Raw genomic sequence first — 25,725 nt, 5'->3', positions numbered from 1 at the left:
GTGTACCTTAAACATGCTTCCTGTTATACAACAGGTAGTTTCAGCCAAGCAGTCCGATCTGGTCCGATCTGGTTTAAGACAACGCTGCAGTGTGAGTCATGTTCTGTGGCTGAAAAAAAAAACAGCTGCTCGCAGTAAGCAGGTAGAAAATTATGCTCCAGATTGCATTCTGTTTGTTCACAGATCAACGTTTGCATTTCTATTTCCACACAGTCTGCTGATTAAAATGCTGCCACACCGTAATTTGTAAAATCTTTGTTTTTCATTTTTGGTTTGAACGTGAACATCAATTTAAGACACTTTTTAAGTTTAGGTATTTTATACAGAACGCCCATCAACAACACCCGTCCATCACACACGGAGACACACAGGAGAGACAACCTCTACAGCAATTTAGGGACACCAAGCTTTCCAAGCACCAACGTTGCCTTTATGCTGACCCTGCTTGCTAATGGAAACCTGTATAAGCATTCAGTCATAGAAGAAATTAAGTACACCCCATGATTCAATAGTTTTTAGAACCTCCATTAGCAGTAAATAAGTTTCTCACTCTTCTTTCAGCTGTTTCAGTTCATTGCAGATATTTGATTCTATGCAGCATTTCTACTCTGTGTTAGGTCTGGACTTTGACTAGGTCACTGCAGCACCTTGATACTTTCCTTTTTCTTCATTCTGTTGTTAGATTTGCTCTAGATTTGGGATCGTTGTCCTGTTTTTGACCAAGTTTGTTGTTTGGGCAGGCGGACTCATATTTGACTCTAGAATAATTTGGTATACTGAGGAATTCATGGTGCATTCAATGACTGCGTAGCGATCAGGTTATATGGTTACAAAACTAACCAAAATCATCATCCTTCCACCACCGTGCTTTACAGTTTAGATGAGGCATTTGTGCTGAAATGCTGTGTTTTCTTTAAAACTGCTGTGCATTATGGTCCAACTTCTTTAGTCTCATCTGTTTAAATGACAAATTGTGCTGGATTATCATTTTGGCTACTTCATACCTCCAGGTCTGCATGAGGTAAATTTCTAAGTTAAAATGTAGTTGTTCAGCTGACCTGAAAAGCCTGACATGGATCATTCATTCAATTATTTTCTGAGCATTGAACACTTCAGCGCAGAGTTAAATGTGCTGAGACGTTCACTCATGGGAAGATTGACAGCCACAAACATTTTCCGCTTGGAAATAAACGTTCCCATTGTAGCCTGATAGCCTTATAAATTGATCATGATCTTGTAACCCTTCCCAGATCGGTTAACAGCAATCTTTGCCTCTCCAAGGTCATTGCTGATGTCTTTCCTCCCTGGCGTTGTGTTAACTCACACCTCTAGGCTCCAGATGAGCAAACTGTTAAAACTGGTGCTTTCATTCAGTTAATCAACATATGGCTGCTTTATCCTATAGAGGTGACATGGGTATACTTAGTTTTTTCCCCAGTATAGACACGAAAACGTTTTCGCCCCATGGTGTTTTATTAATGAGCAGAAAACTCTCATTACCTACAGAAAATCTGCTGATTTTGATTACTCGGGCCAATTAATCAGTGCATTCCTGTTCCCTAAGATGATTAAAGGCACACTGCTCCTGCTGTTGTTGCTGTTGTGTTGCATCAGCGTGGCCTTAAATGATGGCAGACAGCCTCTTTGGGTGTTGCTGCACCATTAAAAAATCCTTCAGCCACATTCTGGACGTCCACAACATGGATTAGATGAGCCTGAACCCAGTGGGCCAGCGACGCACTCACATTCAAAAAGCGATAAAACAGATTGATGCCAGCTGTAAATCACAAGGAATCTATGGAGGACTCAGCTGATCATAAATATATTGCATCATTTTTATATCGCTGTGTATTCGTACATGTAAAAGTCATTCAACAAGCTAAAAGCGCGTAAGCTTTCAATCAATAATGTTTGACTGGCTTTTTGCCAGTCACACGTTGGGTTTATTTAGGACATAAAGCCCTGAAGCAGCACTTTTCCTACACAACAGTCCGAGTAAATGCTGAGCGAGGAGCCATGCGGCCCTGCTTTTGTAGAGACAGACGCCACTGAGGCTGCGCCGACCCGGGTCGAGATGGAAAGAGGGCAGAGACAATGAAATGCTGACTGCTTTTTCGTGGCAGCGTGCCGACGCAGCACAACCTGCTTCCAGCTTCCCAACCAGTTTGCAGCTCCAACATCAGACTCCATGAAGACTCGTGTGAAAAGGCTTCCTGATGACTCGGACCACGTTCCTGAGGCTAAACGTTCCTGCTGTTTGGGCTGAACAATTTCCCTGTCAGCTCAGTACAAAAGAAACTATGCCCAACATTTTAAAAGGACAATTTCCTAAATTACAGAGCAAAAATGTCAATTTCTCAGCTTTATACTCTTCAATATGCATCTTATGAATAAATAGCAGGCCAGTTTAGGAGGCAGTTACTTTTTCACATAAGACCAGGTTGGTTTTTCTCTTAATAAATGAAATAATCATTTTGTGACTCACTCTGTGTGATATTTGTTTTCAGATGATCTGAAACATTTAAGTGTGACAAAAAACAAAACAAACTGAGGAAACCTGTAAGGAGGCAAATACTTTTCACAACTCTGTAGACACACTTGTTGCATTATTGGTAGGTGGATTAGCCTATCAACGCTGACCTGGTCTGCTTTGCTCTGGTAGCTGAACAGTCTGCTTGAATAGGAGAAAGTTTAAGTAAGAGCAATCGGTACAGAACTGTCTTATCGTGCTGTCAGTTAACCACAGATGACCTTTAAAACCAGTGGTTCACTCAGTAAAGTTAGCAGAGTTGCATTAGTCTCAAACCGACAGGGGCATGTTCTGTGTCAGTGATGGCTTCAGGAGGTCACCACTCACCTTTGCATGTATCAAACCGCTCAGAAAAACAAAATACGTATTTACAGAACTGGTTTGGTGCCAGTTTTTTGATTTTAAGGACTTGTGTTTTAACAACACAGTTACGATTTAATCAAAGGCACCTGGAAGAGTCCGAGCTAAACATCTAACATTTCATTTCAATCTGTATCTACTGACACAAACTGGCAGACATTAAACAGAAAATCTAAATCTGTTTAATAATAAGCTGTAGCTGGAGTGATTGTTTGATTACTGTTTGCAAATAACACTCAGGTAATGTTAAAATACAGCGAAACCCAGCCAACCTGTTTCTGCTTGTGGACAAGAAGCGCACTAACCGAGGAAGATATCGGTTTACTAAAATATTCATGTTTGTTCAGATCGAGCCACCGAGCCGAGACGACGACTGGGTTTGAAGCGGGGGCAGAAGGAGCTCCTGTGTACACACAGATCATTATGGGATGTGTGGTGCCAACGATGCCAGCAGAAAATTACTTAATACCTGTTAGAACAGTTTAGACAGTGCCTAAATTACAAGAGGTTTAGAAGTATGTACTAATACAAGGAACGCACAAACTAAGAAGTAAAACATGTCTGAAATAAACTATGTATTTACTTAAAAAATCAAAAATTATTCAATTAAGTCTGCCTTTTTTTCGGAGCTTGAAGTTCTTCCATTTGAGTCAGAGGTGTCCAAAATTTTTGCCGTGTCGGCTAAAATTGTCAGATTAAAATTATTTGAGTGCCAAATAAATCTGATTTTGCTATTAAAAATGCAAAGGTACATTTATTGTTATTTGTTTTTTTTTTCACCTACAACAAAATTATAAGTGCATTAATGCATAGAAAGGGGTTTTGCTCATATACCTAATTAAAACAAAGTCTCTCAATGTTTCTGGGCCTATTTATTTCTATTAAATCTATCGAAATTGTGTCTAAAAACTTTCCTTTTCAAAACATATAAAGTTGTCAGCAGAGATCTTGCCCTAAAAATTTTAAAAAGTGTGCATCTGCTTCAACCACGTATTCAGGTGAGCCAACATTGCATGACTCTTGAACTGTGGTCAGGGGCGTTCCACATCATTCCAAGGACCCTAAATGGCCCTCGAGTATTTTTTCCACGTGATGGATGATTTCTGCCTCAGTAACTGTAAGCACCAGTCAAACAGTTAATATTAGCATTACTGCAGCACCTGGAGGAAAGCTGCATGTTTTAAGAAATAAATACCTGAAGGTGACTCAGCCATGCTGACAAACTGCGCTTCAATAATAGTTTAAACATTAAAGACATGCTGCCAACAACATGAATGATTACTTGAAGCTATGGGTCACCTCAGAAGGTCAGAAACAACAAACCCTGCTTTGGTCTGACTCTTTTTGTTGTCTACTTAAACCGACGGGCAATGAAGTTCAACTCATCCTCAACACTGTGTCCTGATGGAGCTGAAAACATCATAACCCTTCATGGCTGGGAACTAAAACACAGACAGCTGTTCTTCTAGAGGAAAACATTTCATTCTAGCCTGTAGGCATGTAAGTGCTGTCAGACAGCAGGAACTTCATGGTTTATAAAACCAATTGAAAGGATTTCCTTTACTTATTCAGCCGTGCAAAAGAACTCCTTTATTGGGGCATTTTGGGCTCCACTCTTATGGAAGTAAACAACAACAGCCTTGATTAAAGCCAACAGGAACTCTCAGTTTTAAAGTTTAGTAGTTGTTTTATTGATTGGGCTTGACCTTTGACCTCCCATGTACAGAAGTACCCAATGAACTGCTGGTTATTGGGTCCGATGTTCTGATGATGAAAGAGCTGTTGGTTTAAGTGTTGGATTAGCATTCTTTAAACATAATAAAGCAGAGAGAAAACATAATTTGTTTCATAACAGCCGTCAATGTGTCCATGTTGGTTGAAAACCATAACAACACTTGCTGTTTATGCTTAGAGAACCTGGAAATAAGGCCCACCTGAGCGAGCAGGGGCTGAAATGTAACAGAATATCAGGCTGCAGAGAGCCCAAAATGGGATTTTATGAGGTTATCACGCCACATATGATTGCTCGGTCTGCTTAGCAGTTGTCCAGCAGACAGCCAATGACAGCCTCCACTAGGGAGGGAAGCCAAAAAAGAGCAATTGTAAAACAATCTAGCTGTTCACATAGCGCTGTATTCAAACATACTAATGGAAAGTTTAGTGGAAGGAAAAAGTATGTGGTAAAAAGGTGCACAAGCAACAGTGCTAACCTCAACATGAGAGGATTGTGAAGCAAAGTCTAGGTGAGATTCAAAAGATATGGACTGTGGTCAGAACTTCAGAACAATATTTGATTCTTTTAGCTCAAGGTCATAACCTTTGTACATTTGACCAGTCTAATTTGAATGTAATCTTATACACAGTGATAAGTATGTAAATAATGTGATTTTCATGAATGGAGAGATGTGCCACAGGTAGTTGCTGGTCCCTTGGACTGTGAGTCAAAGTAGTAAGTAAAGGTCAGGGAACAGAGGATACTTCTTAAAAGCATAGCCCATCATTACCGCTGCTTGACTGAGTTATATAAGGGTCACATTGTGGGTCACCTGGAACCCTGGTGGTTGTATCGTGTAACTGCCCAACATTTTGGTAGTACAAATGACACAGTGTTGGAGAAAATGGGCACCTGAGGACACCCATACATGTTATGTCTTCCTACCTACTATTGTAAGGAGTAGCCCCTGCATGCAGTTCCACCATGTGACCAGTCAGCTTCATGCAAACCCAAAATATAAACCTCTAAAGTCCATCAAGTGCTGGCAATGCAGTCTAAAACATGTAGAACTGGGGTCTGCAACCTGCAGATTCAGAGCCAAGAGGGGCTCTTTCGACCGTCCACAATGGCTCTTAATAAATTTGGCTAAAAATGATAAAGAGTCAACAAATGCTTCTGAAACTAGATATAATAACATGCAGGTTTTAGCAGTTTTTCAGTTGTTTCCAGGAATAATTGAACTACATTTCGACAACAGGATGACCCAAAGAACCGGTGATATTTTTTTAGATCCATATTTTTGTCATTAGGTTGGAAACTTTGTGCTTTTTACATAATTTTCCACAAATATTAACATCCCATAGCAGCAAATGTATCCATCCTCTTTTTTGCAAAGGTTTTATGTTTATCTTCATTTTAAAACCTAAAAATAGAAAAAACAAATGGTGGTTCTTTAAAAATTACAACCAAATTTCCTATTGCAGATTTTAATGAAAAAGTATAGGTTGTCTTTTTTTCAAAAAGGTCATGTAAGATTTGGCTGTGAATGATTTTTATTTAGCTGGACTTAGCTGAACCGAGGGCAGAAATGGATCTTTGGATTGTAAAAGCTGCAGCCCCTAGGTCTAGAAGGTGTCCTTGGTGTCTGGTGTCCTTCACCAACTCTTTCATCTGACTGTCGGACAGTCAGGAAACCGCCAGATAACTCGTTTATCCTGTCGGCCGTCTGTTCTTGATGAACCAGCTTTTGCAAAATGAACCATTAGAGTACTGATGTCCATGTGTACCAAATTACATCCAAAACACAACATTCCTCCTGCATGAGGAACTGATTAATTTTACTCAGTTTGACTTTTGTTTTATATATTTTCTTTGTAATTTTTTATTATACCCGTTGGTCTTTTCCTGATCCATTTATTGTCTTAAATAAAATAACTTTTTTCATACAAAACTTTACAAATAAAAGATAAAGCTCTGATGATGAAAGTTTGCATGAATCCATCATTAAGCATAATCAGAACCTCACAAAAATATATTTTTTTAAACAAAACAGAAGGATTCTGGGTAAAACAAGTAACAAAGCCAAACATACTGTATGTTTTGGGATTTGCAGACATCATGTATTTGTAGCTATATTATCCCATGATGGGTAATTTTATCAGAATATATCTTTTCTCCTGTATGACCCCTTCTCTTATCCAATGGTTATAATCAGTCTGACAGAGAGAGGTATCCCAATCCTTGTGGTTTTTAGTATAACCCACTCAACCCACTCAAGACTGTGGAAATGGTGGGGGACTTTCGGAGAACACCACCCCCATACACCCCCCTCACCATTCTCAACAACACTGTATCGGCCGTGGACCACTTCAGGTTCTTAGGAACCACCATCTCTGAGGACCTGAGATGGTCTTCACACATAGACACTGTTCGAAAGAAGGCCCAGCAGAGACTGTACTTCCTGAGGCAACTCAAGAAGTTCAACCTTCCACAGGAGCTGCTGGTCATCTTCTACACTGCCATCATTCAGTCTGTCCTGTCTTCATCCATCTCAGTGTGGTTTGGCTCATCCACAAAACAGGACAGGTCCAGACTGCAACGAATAATCAGGAATGCAGAGAGAATAATCAGGACTGACCTTCCCTCCATCCAGGACTTATACAGGTCTAGGGTCAGGAAAAGAGCTGCTAAAATCTCTGCAGACCCCACACACCCTGCACATAAACTGTATAGAGCTTTACCTTCAGGTGGCGCTACAGAGCACTGTTCACTAAAACCAGCCGCTTCCCCCAGGCTGTTTCTCTGATGAACATTCAATAGAGTACAGAACAACAGCATACAGATGTTACAAATGCACCTTTTTTATTATATATGTGTATATTGTACATTGTAAATATGTATATTCTGTAATGCAAAAACAAAACCCGAGAGCAAAGTGTACCGGAGTCAAATTCCTTGTTTGTATGTACGAACTTGGCAATAAAGCTGATTCTGATAACAATGACCATCAGTGGGACCCTTTGTGGGGTTCCTTGAGACGACATTGTTGTAGATAGGCGCCGTTTAACTAAATAATCTGGACTGAAACCATCTGTGTAGTTATGCTGCTATAAGTTTAGGCTGCTGGAGGACATAATGACCACTTTCACCCTCTTTGCTACATTCTCACACTACTCTCCAATTCTGCATTATTTGCTGTTATTTCAGCTTTTAACTTTGTTCTCTCTTTTCTCTTCCTAGAAGCTACACCTGACCTGACTCTGTGTCTACCTGTGACACCTTTCTGGAGAGGGGAATCGTCCGAGCTTCTGCTGGCAACAACTTAATGCTCACCCTCTACAGATGATCCACATAGTCCTGTCTTTCAGTGTTTAACCCTTTCTCTCTCCTAGACATGGCGATTGACTGAGCTTTTACTGTGACTAATTATACGTGCTCTCTTTCAGACTCTAACCTTGAAAACTGGCTCAGAGATTATCTGTTCTTTCTTTCTAGGTGAAATGACTAAAGGAGCTACATCCACTAACATTTACTTTTCCTTCCCATAGAAAGTACTCCTGGATCAGTGCTTCTTTGTTCTTTTTGTGTCTCTGTTCTGTTCTCTCAAACCCCCAGTCGGTCGTGGCAGATGGCCACTCACACTGAGCCTGGTTCTGGTTCTGCTGGAGGTTTCTTCCTGTTAAAAGGGAGTTGTTCCTCTCCACTGTCGCTACATGCATGCTCAGTATGAGGGATTGCTGCAAAGTCAACACCAGTGACTGTCCACTGTCTCTACATGCTCATCCAGGAGGAGGGAATGCTGCAAGTCACTGACTGGATGCAATCTGCTGGATTTCCTTAGATAGAAAAACTTTTTATCCAATTTGAATAAATAACTGAATCTGACTGAACTGTTCAATGGTTAGGATTAATTGGAATGTATGAACCTGACTGTTGTGAAGAGCCTTGAGACAACATGTGTTGTTAATTGGCGCTATATAAATAAAACTGAATTGAATTGAATAAACAAACCATAAGTTATTGGACCTAACCGAAGAAGAATGTTCTGACTCTTGTGACACAGCTTCACCAAAGTCCAGTCAAGACACAAAAGCTGCTTTAATCTACTTTAAACCTACATCTAATTAAACAGCTACATTAAATGATGCCCATCCCTTGTTATTATTGATGGCAGTACTGTGATAACTTGCACTTATGGTCTACTGAGCTGCAGCATGTTGGTACCAAGGGCACCTGGTACTGCTCGGTTAAAGCCAGTGAGGAACTCTCCATCTCTGAGTCTGTATATTCATTTTTGAAGTGTGTGGTGCAGCTTTCTGCCTTCCATGGTGGCCAAACAGAGCGTCTCTTATTGGGGTCACAAAGAAATATTGTCCTGAATTATTCTGATGGAAATCTGCTGAGCCTTCAGGCATGGTCTCATATTTAGGCTAATACAAAAAAGGGATAAAATCAACCAGATTGCTTCCTCTGAGAGAAAGATCCGTGACTTTGCCTCTTCTCGTTTCAGTTAAATTACCTCATTACTCTGCAGAAGATGCTTAAGTGCAAAATCTTGAGAGAAAATAGAATAAAGTTAATGTTTTACATTTAGTTGCTAATTAAACTGTCGCCTACGGTGTTTGCAGATTAATTTAAAGACCTCTAAAAGTCATGGTTCTCAAACTGTGGCACTGGTAAAGAAAATATCTCTAAGGACAGGTGTCAAAGCTTTCTTTCAATGTTGAATGAGATGTGTTGACTTGTTTTTACCACATATTGCAGGAAGAGTAAGAATTTAGGTCATTTTCAGGTCCCAGACCAAGCTTTGATTGGACAGCCCGTTTTCTTCTACTGGTCTCCCCAGGGCTGTGTCCTCTCAAATCTTTTATTTGTTTTAGACACTAATGACTGCCAGAGCCATCAGAAAGGACACCAAATCATGAAATTTGCTGATGATTCTGTCATTGTGTCACTTCTTAGCAGAGAAATCTCTGAACATGGCTTGGTTGTCAATGCCTTTTTAAACTGGTGTGAGAATCCTTTTTAAATATTCATGACAATATAACTAAAGTAATGTGCATAGAGTTTGGGAAAATCCCCACACTGATCTCACCAGTGGTGATCAACGACCACACAGTGGAGCTGGTGCCACGGTATAAATACCTGGGATTCATTCATTGATGAAACCCTGAGTTTGGAGTCGCAGGTGGATCGTGTGGTAAAGAAAGCACACCAGCGTATGCACTTTTATTGTAAGCTTCGTACTTTTAATGTCAGCTTTGTTTTTATGAAGATGTTTTATTCTTGTTTTATTGAATCTGTTCTCATCTTTGCTTTTATTTGTTGGTACGGGTCACTTTCCATCAAAAATAAGGATTGTCTGTAAAGTATTATCAAGCTTAACAGTAAAATTGCTGGTATATCTCCTGATGATTTGAGTGAACTTGAAAATTCTAGGTTAAAGAAAGCTAGGATCATTTTGGCTGATCCTTGCCATCTTCTGTGGGCAGAAGTCTCCCTTTCACTGTCAGGACGGAGACACAAGATGCCATATTGTAGGACAGACTAAAAAAATCCTTTATCTTCGCTGCTATTAGCCTGCTCAATTCCAGGTCCACATAGTGAGGACTAATTTTGTTTTTGTGTGTGTAGCTGTTTTTTTATGTTTTCACTGCTGTCTGCACAACAAAATGACCCTTGGGGATAATAAAGGTTACTTGACTTGACTTGTAGTAACAGCGTATCAGAAGTTCTGGCAGAAACCGCTTTTCAAAATATTGGTATGCCTTAATATTGGTACCGAGCCCAAGCCTTTCATAGACTGAGCAAGGTTTAGAAGAAACTTCTGGTTTTACAGTAATCATACTGGTTGTACTGGTAGAGATGAGCATCACCTTCAGGTGGAAGAATCTCTGTTAGCAGTTCGTAAAAAGTTTGAACCTTGAACTGGACGCTGACCACTGAGAGTACAATCACTTTCCTAATTTCATCCTTTAAATTATCCTTTACAAGCAGCACCATTAGTGCCTCTAAAAGCTGAGGCAAGTGTATAAGCAGCTGGATTATTTGTTTAAATCAGCCAACATGAAGCTCAGATCTGAAAATAAAATGCCTCATTGTGTTGCTACTGGTCATGTTCCCAGTGGGCTCAACCATGTGATTTAAGATTTACATCAAAACTTCTATCCCAGTTGGCATTTTCTCCCCATTAACACCAGAACGATTCTGATTCAGAGTCGAAAAATGTTTAAACACCAGTCTGTGCCAGGAAATGTTTTACTGGTTCCAAATTTAAAAGATAAAAATAGGTAGGGCTGGGGAGTAAATCAAACAGATGCGATCTATACGTTTAGTGTTCTACATTATGGCTTTAGATTAAATCAATCCATAATCTGTCTTGATTTATCTCGAGCTCTGCAGCTAATATAATAACCCAAGTCGGCTAAGTAGCGTAAGAGGCCTATGAATGTACAGTCAGCTCTTTGTGCACGGTCGATATCAGACACGCTGCAAGTTTCTACTCATGCAATGCCTCGACTATTAAACGACTCCCTGAAACCTGCAAAGACGTTTCCACCTTTTTAAACACATGCAGAAAATTGACAAAATGCATTATGAACCAGAAGAGTTTAAACACAAATGCAGCGAAACCAAGTTCTTCATTTCAAAAAACTGAAGGTTTTACAGGAATTTCCTGCTGATTAGAGAAATCTGATTTAAGGCTGTTTATATACACAGCATGGGTATATTTACATGAATCAGAATTTTAAGTATCGTGTTTAAATGAGTTTGGTATAATTCACTTAAATATCTGTTTAGTCAACAAAATTAAACAAATTGTGAAGAAAATGAAATATCTGAAAAAAGTCAGTATAGTTAAAACTTCAGATTTAATTAGCTGCAATATGATGCATATTGAAGTCCTGAGTTTAATACTCCAGATTTGTTTAAATTGATTTTTCCTAACGAACACTTTGACATACCCAGGCCTCACCACTAGGTGATGACGTTGAAATAAACGGCACATTGAGGCCACAGAAAGAACTTCCCAATCAAATGCAAAAATCACTTCCAAAATACCTGCAGGGAAACACAAACACACACAGCTATACACGCACATATTCATACACAGAGAGACCATTTAACCTAATGGGCAGGTCTCTGGTCTGAGGGAGGAAGACGGAGTACCCAGAGAGAACCCACGCATGCACGCGGGGAACATGCAAACTCCATGGAGAAAGACCCAAGGCTGGGATTCGAACCCAGGACCTTCTTGCTGCAAAGCAACAGTGCTACTAACTCCACCACCATGCAGCCTTGTAAACATCTTTGATGTCATATTTTTAAAAAAGAACAACCTGGTTGTGGCAAAAGCAGAAAGAACAAATACTGTTGCACATATTTTCTTTGACAATGTTTATGGGTTTCTCAGTCATTAACATCTTCTGCTGGCGTCTGAAGTTTAATGGAAGTCAAAGGACAAAGAGAGGGAGAAAGAAATCAAAATGACTCCTTTGTTTTTGAATTTTTCAAGCACAGAACGTGATGCAAAAAGCCTAAATGCCATTGTTTAGATAACCTCCAGATATCCAACACACACAAATGCATCACAAAAAGCATTTCTTATAACCTCCTGATTTCTCACCAAAAATGTCACCTGCATGAGGAGAACAGTGGCAAACGTGACGTAATAAGTTTGTTTTGCAAAATATCCAAAATGTTAGCGTGAACAGGGCTGGTTTTGCATTTGGGAATTTCTCTGGCAAACAGAGAAGAAGACAGAGTCCATCCAAATGATGGCAGCCTGAACTCCTGCATTAAACTCGGATCTGACTATTCGTCCCATAAGTGAAGTAAAACCTACAAAAATACTTCTATGAAATGGGAATTAATAAACTGGAAAATGTATTACAGGTGTTATTCTTTGTCTCCTGATGTAGCCGAAGGAGAATCTAACTCAGACTGTTTCTGCAGTGTCAATTAGCTGAAATGTTTTGTGCTCTTTCTCTGAAAGTGCAGATTATTTTAAAATAGCAAATAATCGGCCCAATTAATCTGCCAACCAATAAATCTGCCACTAATCTGGAGAATGGAAGCAGGTTCTCAACTGACCCAGATTCAAGATGATGAAAATGCATTCACAAATAAACCCTTACAAAGGGGATCTGTCGCACAAAACACTGATCTCAACGTTAAAAGCAACAGAGCAGAAGGAGGATGTGAAATCAAAGACTAAAAGCTGATTTTCAACAAACTGAGCTATGTTCCAGTAACAGGAGAAGCTGTCAGCTGGTTTTAACCTAACGGGCGCGTTTCTGGAGCCACACTGTCTGCTGCTGCTCTCAGGGACACCCGGCTCGGCTCAGCTTGGCTCAGTTCGACATCCAGCAGCCGCAGATTGTTGACTAGAGACAAAACCTCGCTTTCACTTGTCACATAAGCAGCTGAATACCAACGTTTTCTGGCCGAGTGGACTCAGGCAGACAAAAACATTCTGGGTGCCGGCCAACATGGCGGTTAGAGCAACTCTCTTCTCCTCCTGCACAAGCTTCAAGTGTAATAAATTTACTTTCACATAACAATGGCAAATTCTTGCTTCTTTACGATTTCTCTGCTGAGTTTCAGTGTTTTTTTAATTGGGGAAATATTCTTTATGGACTATATGAAATAATTTAGAGAGATTTACTGGCATAGTTTAACACTTCAACCCACAAAATGATCTCTGCATATCTGCAGCACTTTTAGTCTAAATGTGATTTTGGAGAGAATTACAAATTTCCTTAATATGGTTATGATGTTCTAAAACTAACCTGTCAGAGTAGCTGTAAAAACTTCCGTAAAGATGTTGGTGCTTCAGTATTTAGACCCTTCCAGTTTTTATTCATGGGATGAACATGCAGCAGCTTTTATTCCCTGACATTTAGAGAGGATATTCAGTATTTAGACGTTTTCCCAGAGGCTGACGCAGCTTCCTGTGGTTTTAATGAAATGCCTGTTCTGTGACACATTTTGCTTGAAATACAACAGGATTACACCCCAACACCTCCCTACTAAGCCCTTTTCCTGAGATCTCTGCTCTGCAGACAGCCTCTGCTGCCATATTGAGACAATCAGCTCTTCTTGTTCATCCTCTTCTTTGTTCTTCAGGGCCCCTAAATTCAGATGCATGTTTAATAATCAAAAAAATATACAGTTTCACGCAGGACAGTTAACAACAGCAGCCACCAAAGGTCAGACTAGCAGCCTGCAGGCTGACGATAAAACACCCAACAGGTTGTTTCCTTGTCTGATTATCAGCACAGATTAAAAGCTGCAGTTTGCACTCCCCTGGATTCATTTTCAGTTACACATTACACTGAACTTGTAAACAATCCACAGCAGATAAAAACACTAAAGTATCATTAATACACCTGGTGCAAAAGATCCTGAGTCAAACAGATAAATATCATGAATCCTGCGCTTTTTTGAAGGTTTTAAAGGGTAAGAAAACAAGGGTTTTTTGCATGTTTTACCATAAAAACAATAGTACAGCACTGGCTGGAGCACTTTTCTCAATATTTAGACACAAGAACAGAGCAAAAGGTCTGAAAATACAAATATTTTCCATTACCAGACTGTATCTTTTCCTGCCTTCTCTTCCTGACCCAGTAAAGGCTCGGTACCAGTTTTCCGACCTTTGCAGACTGTGCAGGAACCCTGACAGGCCAATATGAACAAAATCAGGACTGCTTCTGTTTTCAATCGTGCATTTAACAGGAGAGTTTGTTAAAAAAATATTGAAGATAGCCATAATTATCTTTCCTAATCTAACTGTGGTAGAGCATTAAGAGCTCATTTCTTCCTGAAGCAAAGCAAACTGTGCATTGAGCATCATTTAAAAGGTATAACTGCATGGAGAGCTGAAAATGTGATTTAATTTGTTTTCATTTATCTGAATTGATAACTGAACATAACCTCAGACTTATAGACAGGCTTTTATTTTTCCTCATTCTGAATAAATAAATAATAATAAATAAATGCTCCAGAACACAGGAAGTTTGATGATCTCTGACAGTAAACAGCTTCAGTCCCTCAGAGGTTTTGCACAGGTCTACGAATCATATCTACTTCTTTCAGGTTAGGATTAAATAAATCTGAACTTCAGACTCTGAACGTGACCAGTCATGATAAATATCCATCCTGGTGACTCCACACATCCAGCTTCTCCAAGGATCAAACCTTGTTACTATTCTGGTCATTTCCAAAAGAACATGGAGTTCCTGCTGGGTCCAACACTCTGAAGGACTTTCAGATTTCAGCTCATGTCTCCAGGAGAAGCACAGAAGCCCTCCCTGTTCACTCCACCTCCCTCACCCTCTTTCATAAACCCTGCTCCCATTTGCTGCTTTAATTACTGTAGAGCTTGTTTGAGGCTACTGGGGCGAGAGTTTCTGGGGTAGGATGTGAAAGGATCTGGGAGGTGGCAGCTCTTACAGTAGCTGATCTGCTTGCAAAACCTTCTGGACCCTAAACAATACAACTTTAGGTTTAACATCAGTGTGCACCTCATTATTCTGCAATATTGTGAGGAATGTGTTTTATATTTATGTTCTGTGCACCAATAATACAGGTCCTTCTCAAAATATTAGCATATTGTGATAAAGTTAATTATTTTCCATAATGTCATGATGAAAAGTTAACATTCATATATTTTAGATTCATTGCACACTAACTGAAATATTTCAGGTCTTTTATTGTCTTAATACGGATGATTTTGGCATACAGCTCATGAAAACCCAAAATTCCTATCTCACAAAATTAGCATATCATTAAAAGGGTCTCTAAACGAGCTATGAACCTAATCATCTGAATCAACGAGTTAACTCTAAACACCTGCAAAAGATTCATGGGGCCTTTAAAACTCCCATCCTGGTTCATCACTCAAAACCCCAATCATGGGTAAGACTGCCGACCTGACTGCTGTCCAGAAGGCCACTATTGACACCCTCAAGCAAGAGGGTAAGACACAGAAAGAAATTTCTGTACGAATAGGCTGTTCCCAGAGTGCTGTATCAAGGCACCTCAGTGGGAAGTCTGTGGGAAGGAAAAAGTGTGGCAGAAAACGCTGCACAACGAGAAGAGGTGACCGGACCCTGAGGAAGATTTTGGAGAAGGGCCGATTCCAGACCTTGGGGGACCTGCGGAAGCAGTGGACTGAGTCTGGAGTAGAAACATCCAGAGCCACCGTGCACAGGTGTGTGCAGGAAATGGGCTACAGGTGCCGCATTCCCCAGACCTGGGCTACAGAGAAGCAGCACTGGACTGTTGCTCAGTGGTCCAAAGTACTTTTTTCGGATGAAAGCAAATTCTGCATGTCATTCAGAAATCAAGGTGCCAGAGTCTGGAGGAAGACTGGGGAGAAGGAAATGCCAAAATGCCAGAAGTCCAGTGTCAAGTACCCACAGTCAGTGATGGTCTGGGGTGCCGTGTCAGCTGCTGGTGTTGGTCCACTGTGTTTTATCAAGGGCAGGGTCAATGCAGCTAGCTATCAGGAGATTTTGGAGCACTTCATGCTTCCATCTGCTGAAAAGCTTTATGGAGATGAAGATTTCATTTTTCAGCACGACCTGGCACCTGCTCACAGTGCCAAAACCACTGGTAAATGGTTTACTGACCATGGTATCACTGTGCTCAATTGGCCTGCCAACTCTCCTGACCTGAACCCCATAGAGAATCTGTGGGATATTGTGAAGAGAACGTTGAGAGACTCAAGACCCAACACTCTGGATGAGCTAAAGGCCGCTATCGAAGCATCCTGGGCCTCCATAAGACCTCAGCAGTGCCACAGGCTGATTGCCTCCATGCCACGCCGCATTGAAGCAGTCATTTCTGCCAACGGATTCCCGTCCAAGTTTTGAGTGCATAACTGTACATGATTATTTGAAGGTTGACGTTTTTTGTATTAAAAACACTTTTCTTTTATTGGTCGGATGAAATATGCTAATTTTGTGAGATAGGAATTTTGGGTTTTCATGAGCTGTATGCCAAAATCATCCGTATTAAGACAATAAAAGACCTGAAATATTTCAGTTAGTGTGCAATGAATCTAAAATGTGTGAATGTTAAATTTTCATCATGACATTATGGAAAATAATGAACTTGATCACAATATGCTTATATTTTGAGAAGGACCTGTATACTGTTTGGACGAGTCTCATATGCTCACACCTTGACTGTGTAAAACCTACACAGTCAAGGTGTGAACATATAGTGCAACAACTAGATATTACACCAGAGATAGTAAAGCTCAGAGAGAGTGATGCAAGAAAAGAACAATAAGATGCAAATGTGGGTCTATCCTAACTGGTACCATCATTTTAATTCCCAACAGTATCATGAAAGCGGGCCAGCAGAGTCTGAGGACACGAAAACAAAACCTTCCCACTGAGCATTTTCTTCGGTTAAAGATGCGCCAGAAAATGTCGATATGGTCCGTAGACGTCTATGCTAAAACTGGGTTGTTTGGTCTAAAAGTAAAAATGTTTATGTTTTTTTTGTTGTTTTTTTTAACCGTGTCCTGTCCAGCTGAGTACCGCTCAGCCCAACAGATTTACTTTCACAAGTGGAGCATTACAGCTAACGCTTCCAAGTTCTGCTTGATATTTATAAAAAGAAACTGCTTTTGGATTATTTCATTTGTTACGGACACGGAGACAGAAATGAAAAGGGGAAAAAAACAAGCACGAAAGAGAGAGAGGGTGGGCAAAAAGGAAAAGGGGAGAGAAGGAGAAAAGAATGGAGGAAAGAAAGAAGGATGAAGAGAATACAAGATAACACCCAGCTTGCTTCTACACCTGCAGAAGCATTCATATTAACAGCTATTTTACTTATCAATACAAGATGTATTTCAACCTGGAAAGACTCACAAAGAGAAGACAGGGATGCAATTAGAAAAGTTTATTAGTGAATGTTTATTTCTTTGGCACTCGGATCCCAGTGGAAGACGTGAATGCTGAGAATGACGTGCGCTTGAATGAACATCTTAGGGTTAGAATTAAAGATGTCTTCTCCCCTGGGATCCTATCCTGGTGGTGGAGTGGAGGCCTGAGGAGATTTGGAAGGAGTTTGGAAGCCAAATGGTGGAGATGGGGTGGAGGAGGGTCAAAGCTCAGCTGCAGAACGGAGGGTTCCATGGGTGAAAATCTTTTAAAGCGGAGCCTTGAAGGATGATTGGCTGGGGAGAAATGCAAACTTGACACTGATTGGTGGAACAGAGCCGCATGGAGTAATTTGACAAAGTTGGAGGTGATGGTGAGTCTTCCATGTTGAATTTTCGTTTAAACTCCATTTAGTGGTAAATGCGGCTTAATATAGAACATTTGTGTATCTGTTATCACCTGAATCTAAACACCTGTGGGTCTGAGTGTGAGAGCGCTTGTGTATACAAGGTTTCTCTATAAAAATATGCAATAGCGAGTGTGAGGAGCCACAGACATTTAAAGGCCCCCCAGACAACAGGAACCCCAGGAAAACCATCGCCCGGCCCACCACAACCCCCCCAGAGAAAAGCAGGGGGGAGTCCCAGCGGGCAGAGACACCAACCAGCCACCGGACCCTGGAGGTGTTCCCCTTCCCTGCAGGGGTGGAGACAGGCAGGCGCCCCAGCACCAGCCCAGACTAATGCCGGCACCACCCGAACCCGAGCGACCTCGCCCCGACCCCAGTGAACCCCAACCCTCATCCGGAGAGGGGGTTTATATACACAATGTTTATGTGTTTTTAGATGTTTATTTAGAAGAATAAATCTGGACCTGTTTAACATTGAAAGCAACAGAAAAAAGAGGAGCGTGAGCTGGTCTCAAACTTAGCACCTCTCAGTTACCAACCCAACACGCCACCTTGTGAGCTACACAACCACCCCCTAATCATTACGTCAACTCTACGTTACCAGAAACTCGGTCACAGAGGAGCCGCTGCCGTATGACAGATTAGCTCTGGGTAGAGATTTCATTTCTCTTATGGAACCAAGCAATCTTCACCTCTGAAGACACTGAGGAGGCCGTATGTTGTCAGTGTACAGCTTAGAATAAAATGTGGGTTATTTCCATCAGTATTTGTCATGTTTAAAACTGTTCCTGCAATTTTTAGAAATCAAATATTGAAAAACATCTTTTCTATTCTATTCTCACTGCAATATAAAGAAATATATTTATTCAAACTGCATCAAACAAATCTTTCTCCAAGTTTTATTTTATGGTTTCTGGCATTTTTCCAGCATTTACAGACCTTTGTGAGGACCTCACAAATGTCTAATTTCAATTCTACGCTTAATCCACTTTCAGACCAGGCAGTCTACACCTCTATACCTAAATCAGGCCATCAAATGGACTTAACACTTAAAGTGAGGCCTCATGTAGCCTTAACATTAACATTTGTTCCTCTTTCTCACTGGGTCTCTGCCAGCCTCACAATACTTTACAGCACTGGGATTGAGAGTGTTGAGGTGCTCCATCTCCAGCTGCAGGATGGTGGAGAAAATGGTCCTGGAGAAGATAGTGAGAGGAGCTGAGAGGTTCACAGAAGTGTCCCTGCTCTCTGTCCAGGATCTGTATTAGATGTGGTGCAGGAACTGGACTCTGAACATTGTCAGATAATCCCCACACCTTCTCCCTGAACGTTTTGAGCTGCTGTCATCAGACAAACAATACGAGGCATCAAGCTGTTAAAGGCCCGAACTGCTGTTAAGATTGTTTACTCTACATCTGTGTACATAATTCATAGTGTTTTGATCTATTTATTAATTGTTGCTAATCTGTTGAAGATGCAAGGAAATCTCAGCTGCTCTCAGATACACAATAAAACAACAATAAAGGGATTTTATTTGAAGCAATATTATCTTTTGGTCTCACCCTCCAGCTGTGGCTGTAGAGCAGCCAATGGAAACGACTTTTGTTACCAAAGATTTGGTTTAATTTTGTATTTTCAAGCATGAAGAATTAAAATCATGTCTTTTCACCAAGAACATTTTCCAGATTGTTTGCAGTCACTTCTAAACCTGAATGCGACAAACCACTGCGAGAAAACATCACAGCCTGTGCTTCATGCTTGTGCTGCATGAAACTCCGGCTCAGACTCTTGGAGGTTTCTGGCCAATCCTACCTTTAAAATCCAACATGGCTGCCGTATGTGTAGTAGTGAATGTGATGCAGTGCTTAGCTGCGAGGACATTTGCATTGTCACTTATCAGAACTCCTACTGCTTTTCCAAGTTGCAACTGGAAAACAGTTCAGCTGGGTTTAAATTCCCAGTAAAACCAAACACTAACGGAGCCTTCGGACCATTAAAAGTACCTCTTACCCAGATACAGCGAGGCGTTCTCCTTCTTGACGTTGTCATCCAGGTATGTTGGGCCCAGCGTGTAGATGGGCGTGGATCCCATTCCCACAAGGATCTGTGCGATAACGAACAGCGCCACATACAGGTGATGCTCATTGCCCTCCTGGTCCCTGGGACAGGAAGTGATGTCGACTCGATCCCTGCCGCTGGCGTTGCTGTTCATGCACAGACCTTCATTGGCCGAGGATGAGTTCAGTTCCTGGATCTGGTAGGCCGGGGAGATGAAATGAGGTAAGGAGAAGAGAGCGGCGCCCACAGCGATGAAGATCCCGCCAACCGCCAGCCAACGAGGCCTTTGACCCCGTCCACCAAAGTAGCTGATGAAGACCACCACCAGGAGGCTCCCAATGTCAAAGCAGCTGACCAGGAGGCCTGATTCTGAGCTCCTCAGGCTGTACCTCTTCTCTATGGTGGTGATGACGCTGCTGAGGTAGCCGGACACCATGAGCGACTGGATGAAAGTCAGGTAGCACATGCAGAACAGGAAGCAGCGAGAGTCCTGCAGGATAAGGCTCAGGCACTTCCTGCTCGGCAGGCGGATCTGAGCCAATCCGGACATGAAAAAGCTCGGAGGGTTGCTCCTGGCCAAGATTTCACTCCTCCGGATCTCCGTGTTCTCCATGTAGGAGCTCGGCCTGTTCAGAGCCGACTTCCCGGGCTTTGCCGGGTAGTTGGTTCTGGTTGGGGATTCAGCCTGAAAAGACTCAGTCTTGCTGGGCAGCTGGATGAACTCAGAGCTCTCCTCCGCCGTTATGGACATACGTGTTGAGCTGTCCAGTAATGCTTTCTCCTGGGGACCTGCTTCGTTTAGAACAGGCAAACTTTTGGACTTGAAGTTGGTGTCTGGCTCCTCTGGCTCACTGGAAAGACCATCCTCCTTCCTAAGAGACTCAGACAACTCTGCTGCCTCGTGTTCAGCCATCATTTCTATTAAAGCCTAAAACACACAGTCCAAGACCACAATCACAGCTCAGTCACTGCTGTCCATGATGTTTAATTCATCTGTGCATTACTTCAATAAGAAGAGGAGTCCCACAGAAGAAGAGAATGCTTGCAGCTTCTGCTTATCTGCAGTGCAGACACCACAGCCTGGGGTGGGTTTGCTTATCTGCTCATGCACACTTGCCTTCTGACACGATTTAATCCTGAGGTGGAGACCACTCAGGCCTCCTCAGCTCGACCAGCGGAGCTCCAGCACCAGGACTCCCCGCAGATGCTCCGTCCCCTCAGCGGGGTCTCTCCTGCTGCTCCGCTGCCGGCTGAGATGAAGTCCCTCTACGGGGCCCGGCCAGCGTCCCCCGGCGGTCCAGAACCGTCACAATGTCACCTCCATCAGTCCTCAGCAACACGGTGGTCCCTGCTGTCCTCTCCAACTCCCCGAGTCAAGGGCAACCCTGAGTCCGCAGCAGCTGTCCTCCCAGCGGGCAGCAGGCTGTCATTCGCGGCTCATCGTCCTGAGGTCTTCCTCTGACGATAAAAATAAAAATAACAGCTAGAGGAGGAGGAGAGGGTTCGTCTGCGGGAGATGAAGCTGCAGGATTGCAGCGATCCGCAGTGTTGCTGCTCTCAGCCGCTGATTTCAAAACAACAGCGTCAAGTTAAAGGTTAGGCACCCGGAAACAGAGAGACCAGCACTTCAAAATAAAGGCATAAAAGTGCATCGTTGAGGCACAAACAGGGGCGCGTCCAGAAAGCTGTGGATGGAGTGGCCAGATGCGTCCTTATTTTTATATTCTTCTTTGTTTTTCCCTCTTTCTTTCTCTTCCTCCTCTCTTTCTCCTTCCTCTTTTTATTTTTTCATCTGTACTGGTTTCTATATTTCCCTTTTCCTCCTACTTCCTTTCTCTTCCCTTCTCTTCGGATCAATTTACCTGTTTGTCAGTTCGTGCCCCCCTACCTGCACACTTTCCACTTCAAGGTATACTACTTCCATTTAGCACCCATGTTCCTAAACTATGTAGCCTACAAGCTTTCAGTGTAGGTCATTATTCCTATGAAATATGAAGATAAATAGATGAAACGTCCTCCTGTCCCTTTCTTCTTTTGCTCATTTAATATAACTGAACACTCAGTGTGTTTCAGTAATTACATTTAAAAAGTGAAAATTACATCTTTCTGTCTAAATGATCATTTCTGTCATTATCTGTGTTGCCTTATGAGTACAAGGAACAGCACATAATGTCCATTTGAAAGAAAATTCACTTTGAGTGTCTTTCAAATAACCCATTGCCTCTTGTTATAATAAAGGCTTTGATAGAAAATAAATTATTAAAATAATACTAATATTCGACTGCATTAATTTACTAAATTCACAAAAATGTCCCCAGTTGTATTTCAATAAAAGTGAACAGATGGTTAAAAATTATACTGCTAGAAATGATTAAGACCAAATGTTTAAAGAAAAATGTTTGACTTGAACACTTTGAGCACCTATTGGGTCAGTGGAGTTACATTGGGTTTATATATATATATATATATATATATATATATATATATATATATATATATATATATATATATATATATATATATATATATATATATATATATATATATATATACATATATATATATATATATATATAAAGCAGACTAAATGAGGAAATGTTTTATAAGTTCAAAAACTGCAATTAATTAATCAAACATTTTACTTTGAAAGTTAATCCACAGCTAACCTCTAGCATCCGAATCAATGAACCCTGCGCCCCACAAACGGCTCTGAAGCGACCAGACACCATTTAAGCGCTTATTTAAAATAAAAAAAATACTTACTGAAACAATTTGCTGATGAAAGCCTATTAAATCATTGTTTAGATGGAAAATACCACCATTTAAATATTTCTTTTGAAGGGTATCAAGTTGCAGTAAAACAGAGAAAATACGGAAAACACGAAAATGTGACTTCAAAATAAAAGATTCAAGATTCTTATTAAGTCCCCATAATGACATTTAGCTGAGACCCAGCTCGAAAGATATACATTTAGGTTATAGACACAAAATATCCCAACTTTAAAAACACTTCTAGAAAAAGAGAACATATGTTCAGGGAATGTGGCATGTAGTACTTAGTGTTTACATAAAGTGCAGCTTGTGCAGAAACAGTCTGAGATGGGCTGGTGGTTTGTTTGACTGTCAGCAGGGATGTTTAGTGTCTGCCTGCAGGGCGACAATTACCTTCACTGCTTTAGGAAATAAACTGTTTCCGGGTCTATTTGTTTTTAATGTGATGTTCAAAATAAAAGGACTGCATGAGGCCATTCATCATAAAGTTAATTTTTGCCAACGCACTCAAACAACACCTGAAAAGGATAATCATTTATTGAAATTAGCTACAATCACAAAAATGAACATCAATACAGTGCTAAAATATGGCAGATCTAAAAAACTAAATGTAATAGTCCATTAGTAAGCATTAATATGGAAAACATCTGTTAAATAAAAACGACAAATGTAAATAAGCAGCATGACACATTAAAAGAAAAAACTGAATTTTATGTTTTGAATGTATTAAGTATACCACCAATTTCGCACTGTCTGTATTTTACATTTAAAAAGTAATGATTCCACTTTGCAAGCTTTTAAAATTGTCGAAGTTTGTTTCTTTCTGCAACTCAGAGAAATTTTATTTAGTTTTTAAATGCTCGCAAGGACAAAAAATAAAGGCAATTATTTGACATAAAAAAATGTATCAAGAGTGACCTCTAGTGGCCACTAGCATGTACTGACAGCAAGTGTTTCAATCAAATCCAGAATATGGAAAGCCAAAGTGTTCAAAATTAAAGAAATAAAACATGAAATAAGTATCTACATCAATAAATTGATGTACACTATAACCAGAGTACTTTAGAATGCATATAGTGGATATTTTCCATTTTGTAAAAATTATAACTACATTTGATTAGGGTTAAGGGCAAGTAACAGAATTCTTTATATTTTATTCAACGTAGCTTTTTGTCATATTTTAGGTACTGCTTTGACAAACATGCAGAACACAGTCAGAAGACAGGAGAAGATTTATTGCATCAGTAAGATGGTGTTTACAGGAATCCGGGACCAGGAGCACCACAACTGTGTGAGGAGGAGGAGGACAGGTAAGGTTACTATCATTTGGGGATGATTTGTAGGTGTTAATCAGAACTGTTTGCTTACAGGTGGAAGGTAGATGGACCGCTGGGGGGGAGGTGCGGTTTCTGGGAGAGGAGAGTTCTGCCCACAGATAATGGATCGGAACCGAGATGACAACCGTGATTTCCAGGAGACAGGTGGGTCTGTTACTGGTGTGGGTACTTGGAGCTGGCGAGCACGGTGGAGGGTGAGCAGGGGATGTTGCAAGGTTTTGTAGGAGAGGAGCCAGGATGCTGCCAGCTGGAATTTGTCTGAACAGGTTTTCTGGAATACTTTAAGTCGACTGGGAACCAGGTAATGAACTCGAAAGGAATCCAGGACACAGGAGTCACCTGAAGAGGAGAACATAAGTCACTTTCTTAAAGATAATATCAAGCGGTTCAGAGGGCTTGAGTTTTACCACTTGTGGTCAGCACTCAGGCGCCAAACTACTGACCGAAGACTCTTCTTATACTGGTCAGATAACAAGGCTTGATGAGAATCACCTTACCTCCAGTCACCATGCTTTGTCGACACCTAGAGTGAAGCAGGTTAAGCAGCAGGAAAACAAAAAGGAGACAGAGTCTCCCAGACCCTGACACCTTTAATATTAAACAACTTTGCAAACTTTTTTTTAAGATGAACGGAAAGTTAAAAAAAAGGAACAACAGTTATCAAACCAAAATTGTATCTAAATCTAACTTGGAAAAAAGAATGCAACAACTTCAAAACCTGAAAACAGTGAATACTTTTATCAGTCCCGCACCATTCTCATCCATTCTGGCAATTCTGCAGGATCCATCTGCAGACATTGCAAATGATGCCACCGAATGCATGAGTCACACTGAATCTGTAAATATCCCACACAAATATTAAGTCAATCAGCAATATCTGTATTATGTCATGTTAATATTCATTGTAAGTTTCTTTTTGGACATTTTATAGGTGTACCCGCTCTCTATCACAAATCTTTGCTTGAGGTAGGGATCAGCCTCCTAGCAACCCTGCACAGAATTACAGGCACTTTAAAAACTTTATTGATGGATGTGATTCACATTATGAATCAAATATCGATGGTGTTTCACTTTTATGTTCATAATAAATAAACCTTTATTATATATCACCCCCCCAAAAATACTATGGGTTCTCCAGGGCATTGTGTGATGTGTCACCTCAACCTCTTCCATATTTTCATGTACTGCTCCTTTCACATCACGCTGACCTCGATCATTTGTACATTTCTACAGGCAGAATTACGTCGTGAGACAAACATTCGTATTTTTAACAAAGATTTAGCACTCTATATAAAGCATTGTGAGATTCTCAGAGCTGTTATTTCTCCAAAACACTACAGTAAAATATGAAATATTAATTCTGGGTATAGTATAGATGAGCCTTTAATATTCCATCAAGAAGAATACAAAACAAAGTTTCATCAGACATGGTGCAATTTAAAATATCAGTAAATACGACCTACATCCCTGCCCACAGAGACAACTACGGAAGCTCATTCCGTAGCATTGGACATATTCAATTCAATTCAATTCAGTTTTATTTATATAGCGCCAATTCACAACAATGTCGTCTCAAGGCTATTCACAAAGGGTCCCACTGATGGTCATTGTTATACTAAAAACCACAAGGATTGGGATACCTCTCT

At 40.8% G+C, this 25,725-nt stretch overlaps 1 protein-coding gene across 1 annotated transcript in view; it reads right to left on the bottom strand.

Annotated features, from left to right (window-relative positions):
• Window positions 1–21,803, bottom strand: part of LOC124870081 (solute carrier organic anion transporter family member 5A1-like) — a 50,589-nt gene extending 28,786 nt beyond the window's left edge. Inside the window, exon 1 of the mRNA XM_047368549.1 lies at window positions 19,923–21,803. Coding sequence (XP_047224505.1) covers window positions 19,923–20,886 — 964 coding nt within the window. The 5' untranslated portion in view covers window positions 20,887–21,803. The remainder of the gene's footprint in view (window positions 1–19,922) is intronic.
• Window positions 21,804–25,725: the final 3,922 nt, after the last annotated feature.

This window comes from Girardinichthys multiradiatus, chromosome 6, assembly GCF_021462225.1.
Source record: "Girardinichthys multiradiatus isolate DD_20200921_A chromosome 6, DD_fGirMul_XY1, whole genome shotgun sequence".
Lineage (NCBI taxonomy): Eukaryota > Metazoa > Chordata > Actinopteri > Cyprinodontiformes > Goodeidae > Girardinichthys > Girardinichthys multiradiatus.
This window is presented reverse-complemented; position numbering and strand designations above follow the sequence as displayed.